At 43.1% G+C, this 12500-nt stretch overlaps 1 protein-coding gene across 1 annotated transcript in view; it reads right to left on the bottom strand.

The window, feature by feature from the left end:
- The window catches only part of cacna1fb (calcium channel, voltage-dependent, L type, alpha 1F subunit), a gene marked incomplete at both ends in the record, with an annotated part of 108934 nt that overhangs the window by 62447 nt on the left and 33987 nt on the right, over nucleotides 1-12500 (bottom strand). Inside the window, 9 exons of the mRNA XM_080031624.1 lie at nucleotides 244-351; nucleotides 2005-2092; nucleotides 3673-3779; nucleotides 5334-5393; nucleotides 7935-8064; nucleotides 9743-9839; nucleotides 10569-10629; nucleotides 11353-11419; nucleotides 11831-11903. Coding sequence (XP_079887750.1) covers nucleotides 244-351; nucleotides 2005-2092; nucleotides 3673-3779; nucleotides 5334-5393; nucleotides 7935-8064; nucleotides 9743-9839; nucleotides 10569-10629; nucleotides 11353-11419; nucleotides 11831-11903 — 791 coding nt within the window. The remainder of the gene's footprint in view (nucleotides 1-243; nucleotides 352-2004; nucleotides 2093-3672; nucleotides 3780-5333; nucleotides 5394-7934; nucleotides 8065-9742; nucleotides 9840-10568; nucleotides 10630-11352; nucleotides 11420-11830; nucleotides 11904-12500) is intronic.

Raw genomic sequence — 12500 nt, 5'->3', positions numbered from 1 at the left:
GTGTTTTTATACCAAGCCAGCTGTTGTTCCTGGGTGAGCGTATACCCATGACAAAGGCATTAAGAAAAACTATATAAAAATAGCATTCTTTGCACTGATGGTCTCATTTGCTGTTACATGTAATTTATGATCATCAGAGGAGAAATGAGACTGTTTCAGAAATATTTAAAAGTTCCTCTTAGCACCTTTAATATGATATATAATAACTAAAGAACATATCATTTCTCCCAGAGTGTTTCTGACCTTGAAGAGCTGGACTCCGATGCAGGCGAACATGAACTGAAGCAGCGTCGTCACTATCATGATGTTTCCAATCGTCTTAATGGCAACGAACACACACTGGACCACATGCTGCACACACACACAAAGAGAGAGAGAGAGAGAGAGAGACACACACACACACACACACACACACACACACACACACACACACACACACAGAGAGACACACACACCCACACACACACACACACACACACACACAGAGAGAGACACACACACACCCACACACACACACACACACACACAGAGAGAGACACACACACCCACACACACACACACACACACACACACACACACACACACACACACACACACACACACACACACACACACACACACACACACACACACACACACACACACACACACACACACACACACACACACACACACACACACACACACACACACATAATAATAAAAGTTAGATAAACTCCTTGTTTTGAAAATATAAATTGGAGTTTTATTTTAAACATTAGTGTGTGTCTCTGTGTGTGTGTGTGTGTGTCTCTCTGTGTGTGTGTGTGTCTCTGTGTGTGTGTGTGTCTCTGTGTGTGTGTGTGTGTCTCTGTGTGTGTGTGTGTGTGTCTCTGTGTGTATGAGTGAGTGAGTGAGTGAGTGAGTGAGTGAGTGAGTGAGTGAGTGAGTGAGTGAGTGAGTGAGTGAGTGAGTGAGTGAGTGAGTGAGTGAGTGATGCCTCGTTTCCACCGAGTAGAGCGGCTCAGAGCGGGACAGCTCACTTTTAAGAATCTCGGTGTTGTTTCCACCGCCGACCCTACCCTTACTGGTGGGGAGGGGTTTATGACCCTACCCTTACTGGTAGGGAGGGGTTTATGACCCTACCCTTACTGGTAGGGAGGGGTTTATGACCCTACCCTTACTGGTAGGGAGGGGTTTATGACCCTACCCTTACTGGTAGGGAGGGGTTTATGACCTTACCCTTACTGGTAGGGCGGGGTTTATGACCCTACCCTTACTGGTAGGGCGGGGTTTATGACCCTACCCTTACTGGTAGGGCGGGGTTTATGACCCTACCCTTACTGGTAGGGCGGGGTTTATGACCCTACCCTTACTGGTAGGGCGGGTTTAGGCTGGACTGCGATAGCCGCCGCCAGAATGTGGGTCAAACTATCGGGCTGTGGAACAACTGTGGTCAAGCCAGCGGTCTCTCGTTCTTGCTTGGTCAAACCAGCCGCTTCTTTATTTATTCCCCCCGTGTTGTGAACACAGAGACGGCTCGGTGCAACTGATAGAGACAGTGAGCGAACAGCGCTGGCTGCGGCAGCTACGTGACATCGTAGCAGTGGGACACAGTGTAGCCAACTGATTCATTTAATGACGAGGAAAAACACCACACAATAAACAGTGCTGCGCTCACATTTTCGCCAAAACACAAGACTCTCTTCACTCTTGCCGAGGTGACTACACATGGCGGAAATGATTCTTTCGGCCAATCAAATGACGGCAGTGTGTAGCTCGGCCTTTTCGGCACCCTTTCAGGCGGCTAGTACCCCTACGGAGGAGTACTGAGATTTGGAGCGGCTCAGAGCGGTTAGGTGAGCTTAAACCGTACCCTACCCAACTTTTGGCAAATGAAAAGCCAAACTATCCGGACCGAACCGCTCCGATCCGACCCGCTCTACTCGGTGGAAACGAGGCATAAGTGAGTGAGTGAGTGAGTGAGTGAGTGAGTGAGTGAGTGAGTGAGTGTGTGTGTTTTACCTTCAGTCCCTTCGCTCTGTTTATGGCCCTGAGAGGACGAAGCACTCGGAGAACTCGGAGAATCTTCACCACCGAAATCGCACTGGAACTACACACGCGCACACACACACACACACACACACACACACACACACACACACACACACACACACACACACACACACACACACACACACACACACACACACACACACACACACACACACACACACACACACACACACACACACACACACACACACACACACACACACAGAGAGAAAGGGTCAGTCCCCTGCTTATCAATATTTCGTTTTCTCCCCACAACAGCTCCACCGAGCTAACAAAGCATATTTCCCCCCAAACCAATAACACATTTCACAGAGAAAATGACTCAGCTGACCGAAGGCTCCAGCTCAGCTGTTAGCCACAGAGCTACTGTTTTGCTAACACAACTCAAGACTCACACACTGTACAAACAGTAAATGTAATCGGCCAATATGTTTAACAGCAGCTCCATCTAGCTAACAAAGCATCATCCCCCAACATAAATAACACAATTCACAGAGAAAATTACTGCGGAACATTTACATTGCGGGCTGCAGCCTGAAGTTACTGTCTAACTGTCAATATGCGACCAAACGTACTCACGTCGTCTTGACTGGATTCCTGTCGGACATTAACCATGACTCCTGTGTTCCCTGCTCTCCTGATACATGCACAGTCATGTTGAAAAAGTATTCCATTGTTTTCTGAACGAGTAGTAGCCCTGTTTGTGGACGTCTATCCATCAAAACTATGACGTAGTCCTTAGCAACGGTCATTAAACCCTTGACAGCGGTCTGTCTGTCTGGAAGTAACAGACCTGTAGAATGCCGTGATTGACAGGTGCCATGTAATAATGTATTTAACTGTATTGGCAAATTGAACTTTTTATTTTTCCAGAAGCTTTTCTAGTTTTGTTTTCATGTGTCTAGACTCTAGATGAACTGTAGTGGATCAATCCTTCAAGAAACTCAGCAAGAGATTTTAAAGTCAAAATTTTACAAATACAAAAAAAAGCCGTGTTGTTTTGCACAGAGCACATCCGTGTGCTGTTGCTGATTGAAAGAATTATTAGCATTGTGAATGTGTTTAACACGTTGATGCTAAAAACAGTTTTGAAAGGGGCGCCCTTAGCTCAGTTGGTAGGGCGTCCCCCCCATGGGCCCTTAGCTCAGTTGGTAGGGCGTCCCCCCATGGGCCTCGGCCAGCAGCAGACCCGGGTTTGATTCCAGCCCGCGGTCGTTCTCTGCATGTCGCTCCCCTCTCTGCCCCATTTCAACTCTGTCTCTACACTATTACATGCGTGTGTGTGTGTGTGTGTGTGTGTGTGTGTGTGTGCGCGTGTGTGTGTGTGTGTGTGTGTGTGTCTGCGTGTCTCTTTATGTGTGTGTGTGTGTGTATGTGTGTGTGTGTGTGTGTGTGTGTGTGCGTGCGTGTGTGTGTGTGTGTGTGTCTGCGTGTCTGTGTGTGTGTGTGTGTGTGTGTGTGTGTGTGTGTGTGTCTGCGTGTCTCTTTATGTGTGTGTGTGTGTGTGTGCGTGCGTGCGTGCGTGCGTGCGTGCGCGCGTGCGTGCGTGCGTGCGTGCGTGCGTGCGTGCGTGCGTGCGTGCGTGCGTGCGTGTGTGTGTGTGTGTGTGTTACTGACTGCAGGAAGAATGAGACCAGTGACACGCTGACGACCAGCAGGTCCAACAGGTTGAACCAGTTTCTGCAGAAGGCGCCGGGATGAAGGAAGGCCCCGTGGACTATCATCTGAGAGAGACAGACAGACAGACACACACACACACACACACACACACACACACACACACACACACACACACACACACATATAATTAGAATTACACTTCGGTTAAAGCTGGTGTTAGAGCCATGGAGAAGATAAGGCGTGTTTGCCTTTTGTGCCTTATTTGGTAATAATTTATTTTTTGCTTTAATTAATAATAATTATTAATAACTTATATTTTGTTGTATTTGTATGTCTATTTAGTAGATTAGGTCTTGGCATGCTATTATCTTTTGTCTTTCTCCCACAAGTTGTTACTGTCGTAAAGCGTTGGTAGTGTGGTAAAACTGTGGTAAATTAGTCACTTGTGGGCTTCCTGGTTATTGTGTTATTCGGAGCAGGACGGGAGCTACACTTTCTGACCGTAGCCTAACGTATAGTTCTTGTTCATTGTCGACTATTTTTTGGGAAATAAATCCACTACTTTGTCATGCTACATCGGCCTTGGATTTTCTTTTTGAGCACGAGTCCAGAATCCTACGTCCATCCAGGTTGCCACTACAGCTGGGGTATGTGATTTCTGATTGGTCAATGAGCTGTACACTTTGACCAATCAGAGCGAGGCTCCGATTCTCTGTTCTTATTGGCTGTTGGGACTGTCCATTCACTTTGGCACGACGTTGTTGGTGTAGAGCGTGTCAGGGAGGGACCATAGGGGAGGGACCAAAGAGAACAAGAGGAGCGGTTGAGGTATTTGGATTCAAATCTCTATCCCAACTGCTATTTTCTCCCCAAATCCTCCACCCCAGCTTTAAGGCCACACACCAGCATTTAATACACAGAAGGGTAACACTTTACAATAAGGTACACAAAATTGTAGTACCTACTACATAGATATTTGTTGCCTACTAGATATTTTTTTTGGGCTACCTACTATTTTTCCGTGTACTCGTTCAACCGTTTCATATTGTGGGGTGCGTATTTAATTTTTTTTTGCCGATGCAGACAGAGTGTGCAGAGAAAAAAAACGTTTGTTTGGTAGCACAAAAAAAAAACTTTGTAGTAGGTAACACATTTCTAGTAGGTACTACATTTTGTGAACCTTAAAGTGTTACATACAGTAGAAGAAGGAGGTTTGTAGCAGCCAATATTTTTTAATTAACATTTTTTTTAATGTATTTATTTATTTCCAAAATTTTAAATTTACATTAGATATAAGACAAAGAGCCAATATTTTTTATAATCAATGAAAGTTACTACATTAAAAGTGCTCCGAGGAACTTTCAGTTTGTGTTAATTCTAGCGCCCCTTTGGACAAAAGCGGTAGTGTTTTTACCACGCCAGCTGTTGTTCCTGGGTGAGTGTATACCCATGACAAAGGCATTAAGAAAAACTATATAAAAATAGCATTCTTTGCACTGATGGTCTGGTTTGCTGTTACATGTAATTTATGATCATCAGAGGAAAAATGAGACTGTTTCAGAAATATTTAAAAGTTCCTCGTAGAGACTTTAAAAGGTGAAACATTATTACAACTACAAGATTATTTCATGAAAGAGAATTTATTATTTATTTTTTACCTTTAGGAAAATCTCCACGGTGAAGATGGAAGTGAAGGCGTAGTCTGCATACCCCAGGATCTACACACACACACACACACACACACACACACACACACACACACACACACACACACACACACACACACACACACACACACACACACAAACACAAAAAAAAATGAGTCAACACATGCTTGACATCAACAAATATTTTTCTATTGCATGAAGTCTATTGCAGAATTTCCTTCGGGATGAATAAAGTATCTGTCTGTCTGTCTGTCTGTCTGTCTGTCTGTCTATCTATCTATCTATCTATCTATCTATCTATCTATCTATCTATCTTGCTGTGAAATGCAGTCTTTTCTTAATCATTTTTGGCATTATATGAAACTAATGTTCATTTCGCCATAACAGTTTATTCATTAATTCGAGATCACTGATGCATTTGATTCCATGTGACGACCACATTACTGTTAGAGCCAAAGAGATGATCAGGCCTATTTTCTCTGTCTGTGTGTGTGTGTGTGTGTGTGTGTGTGAGTGTGTGTGTGTGAGTGTGTGTGTGTGTGTGTGACTCAGCTTGTGTGTGTGTGTGTGTGTGTGTGTGTGTGTGTGTGTGTTGATTGCATGTTAGGAGTAATTATTTCCTCGGCTGCAGTTAATTGCTACGTCTTGCATAAAGACTGCAGCTGCACAGTGTGTGTGTGTGTGTGTGTGTGTGTGTGTGTGTGTGTGGTTATTCTGTGTGCATATGTTTTCTGTTCGAGTGAGCGCTCTTCTGGTGTGAGGATCTATATTTAAACCCCAACCCACCAAATCCTTCTATCTGTCTGTCTATCTATCTGTCTATCTATCTATCTATCTATCTATCTATCTATCTATCCGTCCGTCCGTCCGTCCGTCCGTCCGTCTGTCTGTCTATCTATCTATGTAATGTGTGGAGGTGGAGTTAGTTTCATGATAGTAAAGCATCTGAAAAGAGTAAGCCATATTTATCAATCCACATTAAAGATATTGTCATTTACGTTTGATAAACTTTACAGAAAAAATTACTTTTATGTAATGTCTTCTTCGCCTAGACAGGGGCATAATAGGGTGTGTGTGTGTGTGTGTGTGTGTGTCTCTGTGTTCTAATATGTCTGTCTGTGTGTGTGTGTGTGTGTGTGTGTGTGTGTGTGTGTGTGTGTGTGTGTGTGTGTGTGTGTGTGTGTGTGTGTGTGTCCGTCTTTAACCCGGTTTCTAGTCACTGACCCATTTCTGCCATAATCTGTTTAAGCCCCACCCCTTATGATGTCATCATTAATGCTCAGCTCTGATAGGCTAATAAAGCTTCAGTGTATTTATTCAGTGTCCCTGTGTTTCAGTCCCCATCCTTCCCTGTCTGTCTGTCTGTGTGGGTGTGTGTGTGTGTGTGTGTGTGTGTGTGTGTGTGTGTGTGTGTGTGTGTGTGTGTGTGTGTGTGTGTCAGTTTGGTAGAAACAGATTTAGTTTGTCCCAATACATGAAAAATACCCAGATGTCCTACTACATCCGGTTGTGATGTTTAGTGTTGAAACCAGCAGCTTTATGGAGGTTCTGACCCACAATCCACTGCAGCAGAAGTTACATCACATGGACTGAGCCTCCCAGTGAAAACAACCAGCGATGAGACGGATATACAAGCAAGAGGCAAGATCAAGGAGCCATGTTAGGATGAAATAAATAAGTTAAAGTATGGTTGCGTTCCGAATCGCATACTCTTTCTTTTTTCTATTCTACATACTACATCCGACGATAAAAATAATCTAGGATGCAGTAGGCATACTATTGGGACATACTTTACTCTCTTATTTCATCATAACATTGCGCCTTGATCTTGCCTCTTGCTTTTATATCCGTCTCATCCCCGTTTGTTTTCATATGGAGGCATGACGTCACTTCACGTGCGCACTGGATTGTGGGTCAGAATCGCCCAAATAGGATGCAGTTTTCAACATTAACAATCTTGGCCGGATGAAGTAGGACATCCGGGTACTTCTAACCATCCTAAATCTGGCCACAAGAATCGGGACATCCTAAATCTTTTTTCTACCATACTATTTAGTAGAAAGTATGCGATTCGGTCCCAGTTGTAGCATACTGCATCCTAACTAGATACTGGTTATGATCAGCTAGTATTTAGAATAGTAACAAGAAAGAGTATGGAATTTGGAATGCAAACACACACACACACAGACACACACACACACACACACACACACACGCACACGCACACGCACACACACACACAGGGAGACACACACACACACACACACATACACACACACACACTCCCCCCCACACACACACACACACACACACACACACACACACACACACACACACACATACACACACACACACTCCCCCCCCCCACACACACACACACACACACAGACACACACACACACACACACACACACACACACACACACACACACACACAGACACACACACACACACACACACACACACACACACACACACACACACACACACACACATACACACACACACACTCCCCCCCACACACACACACACACACACACACACACACACACACACACACAGACACACAGACACACACACACACAGCCTCACGTTGTTCCTGAAGGAGTGCGCTCTGATTGGGTCCTCGGCGGCCAATGAGCAGCTGGACAGGATGATGAAGACGAGGATGAGGTTGGTGAAGATGTGATGGTGGATCAGGAAGTGGCAGCCGCGACGTAAACTGAGGAAGGATAGAAAAATAAATGTTATAATACAGATTATTTCCAAGGCTAAAACACTGTATTTTTAGGTAAAAATATTTTATTTATAAATATTAAATTTTTTTTGTCAAAATAAATAATTTGAAGGAGACACTTCAAGCCAAAAACTAAGAACATTTCTATTAATTTTTTTTTTTAAATGTTTGGAAAAAGAATTATAGTGTTAAAATAAAATAAAAAATAGGTTAAAATTGTTAAAATAATTTAATTTTAAGCTGAGACACTGCAAGCAAAAGAAAAACAAAAAATACATAGGGGAGAACGGGGGAATCTGAGGCATCGGGTAATGTGAGCCACCCCCTGTATCTAGGCAACGGAAAACATTTGTGGTCATGTGAGATATATGTTTTCAAGCCCCTCTCATTTCCACTTGGCCCTGAAAGAGAGGACCTCATGGTGCTGTGGTAAGCATGTTTTTTTCACCAAAATGTATTTTTTGCATGTAAAAGTAAATTTTCTTGCTGTCAACTTAATCAACTGTCGTGCCAAAGCAAATTGATTCAGGTAGAAGAACTTCTATCATACATGTTGATGAACTACCAACATATGAAACCATGTGATGCTGATAACTGAAGACTAGCCTGAAATGCTGAGAGAGGTAGTTTTTTCTCAAATTGTGGCAGTGGGGTAAAGTGAGACAAATACTGTGGGGTAAAGTGAGACAGTGTCTGTGCCCTCTTTTAATGAATCCATTATATTTTAGGCAGCAAGGAAACTAGTTTGAATAAGACAAAAGACAATGGGGGCCGGAGGTGGGGTTTGATGGTTGAAGGGGTGTCAGCAAGGGCAAGGTTTGGCACGTATGTATGTGGGGGACAGGAGAGTGACCTTAACATTATTAGACTAAGTAATATGTCTTTATTCAATGAATGATCCCAATAAAACAAATGCAGAAAAATATTAATCAAAGACTCAAAAGATGGAAAATGACAGCTGGGTCTAGTCCTGTGTTCTGAGTCCCAGGCTGTTCTAGCTGGTTCTGATTGTTCTTTGCTCTGACCCCCAGACACTAGCTGGCTCTAAGGGTCCTGTGTTCTGACCCTCAGACTGTGTTTTAATCTTACTGGTTCTATCTGTCATTTGAATGTTAATTATTGAATATGAATTATTTGGTGTATTTTATCAGTTACTTTCAAGTGTTTAGAAAATGTTTTTCTTAATTGACCAAACCCCATGATTCTGTTACTCGTCTGACATTAGTTTTGGAATATTTGGTTTTCAATCTAGCTGTCAGGATTCTAACTGTTACAACATGTGTTGTTATGGTAGTTTCAGAGTGGAAAAAGTAAGTGGATCACTTTACCCCCTTGATTTCTCTGGTCTGTCTAAGTTTACCCAACAGCTGGGGTAAACTGAGACACATGACAACTTTTTTTTAAACAATCATATTTTCACTGCCCTTTGTCACGAATAAATTCTGCTAATGGCCATTTCTAGGAAACATCCTGAATGAATGGGAAATGTGTAAATGTGAGCGATAAATCATTTTAGCTCGCTTAGAGGGGAGCAAATGTAAAAAGTGTCTCACATTACCCCGTTCTCCCCTATTACTAATTATGAGCGCAGAAAGTGTCCAATACAAGTGCATAACAATGTGCAGACTAAAAAGATTAAAAAAGCACCGATGTTCACTCTCACCAGTTGGTGTTGCTGAGGCAGAAGAATGCACTGCCCTCTGGGATGGGAAGGACCTTCTCTTTGGGCGGCGTCAGGTCGGCGATCTTTAGCGCAGCAGCTGTGACACACGGGAAGACATTCTGTTTCTTTAATCATGTGACTCTCATTCACTTCCTGAAATGTTTAAAGGTGTAGTCAGTGATTCTGGAGAACGCTTGTTGTCTAAATCACTCTTTGTCAAAATCAGTGAATATCTCCTCATGATCCACTACCTGTCTGTACTGTGTGAATATCTCCTCATGATCCACTACCTGTCTGTACTGTGTGAATATCTCCTCATGATCCACTACCTGTCTGTACTGTGTGAATATCTCCTCATGATCCACTACCTGTCTGTACTGTGTGTGAGCTGGAAATGGATATGTAAACAAAGTCTTCTGTATTTTTATTCATGTGTAACCTTAGTAAAGGCCAGACCAGGGACAGGGGCTGCTAATTAGTCTTGACTAGAAACCTGTGTGCACGGCTTCTATTTGATATTTCATATGAAACAATGTATTTGTCTCTGCTCAATAAACTTCTAAATAAAAAAATGAATAAAAAATAAATAAAAATAAATAAGATATTCACTGATTTTGACAACAAGCGTTCTCCACAATCACTGACTAAACCTTTAATAAAGTGAATATAATATAATATAATAATAATAATAATAATAATAATAATAATAATAATAATAATAATAATAATAATAATAATAATAATAATAATAATAATATATTAATAATAATAATAATAATAATAATAACAATAATATAATAATAATAATAATATTATGGTGACAGACCGTCTTCTCCCTCTGGAGGCTCCTCCTCCTCTTCATACTCTGTGTCTGGATCCACGTCCACCTGCACACACACACACACACACACACACACACACACACACACACACACACACACACACACACACACACACACACACACACACACACACACACACACACACACACACACACACACACACACACACACACACACAATGTAATGTTAAATGTGCTTAAATCTTATTCCTTGTGTCTCCCTTCTTTACAGGATGAGTCAAATGGATGGCTCTTCTTAAATATGTGGTCACATTTTCAATTTCTTCCACAGTTTTCTAGAAACAAGGGGTGGCACAACTTCCCCACCGGCACAATTTAGGCCACTCTCCCCTACTACATCCGACGATAAAAATAATCTAGTTAGGATGCAGTAGGCATACTATTGGGACATACTTTACTCTCTTATTTCATCCTAACATGGCTCCTTGATCTTGCCTCTTGCTTTTATATCCGTCTCATCCCCGTTTGTTTTCATATGGAGGCTTCGTCGATGTGACGTCACTTCACGTACGCACTGGATTGTGGGTCAGAATCGCCCAAATAGGATGCACTTTTCAACACTAACAATCTTGGCCGGATGAAGTAGGACATCCGGGTACTTCTAACCATCCTAAATCTGGCCACAAGAATCAGGACATCCTAAATCTTTTTTCTACCAAACTATATAGTAGAAAGTATGAGATTCGGAACGCAGGGCGAGTTAATTCCGCACTGTCTCTTTAAATCAGGCGGCCAATGTTTTTTTTACCTTGACTACTTCTTCTTCTGCTCCTTCTGCTGGGGCTTCTCCCTCCACTTCCCCCTCCGGCTTCTTTCTGTGAGGACAACAACAGGACGTCAGTCACACACACCACACACACACACACACACACACACACACACACACACACACACACACACACACACACACACACACACAACACACACACACACACACACACAACACAAGCCTGTCTGTGTACCCATGACAAAGGCATTAAGAAAAACTATATAAAAATAGCATTCTTTGCACTGATGGTCTCGTTTGCTGTTACATGTAATTTATGATCATCAGAGGAAATATGAGACTGTTTCAGAAATATTTAAAAGTTCTTCGTAGATACTTTAAGGTACACACACACGCACGCACACACACACACACACACACACACACACACACACACACACACACACACACACACACAGTGAGACTTCTTCTATGGTTTTAAACAGTGCAGTCCACTCACTCCTTCTTGTCGTCTCCGTCTCCTCCTGCCAGGTTGTCCACGGCGATGGCCAAGAAAACGTTTAGCAGAATGTCTGACCGTCGTTAAGGAAACTCAACAACGTCAAACACACACACACACACTGACCCTGCGCTCTGACCCCCTCTGGAGTGTGTCTGTCTGTCTGTCTGTCTGTCTGTCTGTACTATGGCTGACCCTGCGCTCTGACCCCCTCTGGAGTGTGTCTGTCTGTCTGTCTGTCTGTCTGTCTGTACTATGGCTGACCCTGCGCTCTGACCCCCTCTGGAGTGTGTCTGTCTGTCTGTCTGTCTGTCTGTCTGTCTGTCTGTCTGTCTGTCTGTCTGTCTGTCTGTCTGTCTGTCTGACCCTGCGCTCTGACCCCCTCTGGAGTGTGTCTGTCTGTCTGTCTGTCTGTCTGTCTGTCTGTCTGTCTGTCTGTCTGTCTGACCCTGCGCTCTGACCCCCTCTGGAGTGTGGGAACTTGAGAGGGGAGATGAGGAAAGATGAATTTCAATGTAACAATTTACTAATAAAGTTAACTTATACTCTTATCTCTTTTTTTCCAAAGCTCTTTCCATTGTTTGTCTCATTCACTCACACACACACACACACACACACACACACACACACACACACACACACACACACACACTCACACACACACACTCAC

Source organism: Ammodytes marinus (assembly GCF_949987685.1).
Source record: "Ammodytes marinus genome assembly, chromosome: 7".
NCBI lineage: Eukaryota > Metazoa > Chordata > Actinopteri > Uranoscopiformes > Ammodytidae > Ammodytes > Ammodytes marinus.
Note: the sequence above shows the minus strand (reverse complement) of the source record. Positions and strands in the feature narration are given on the sequence as shown.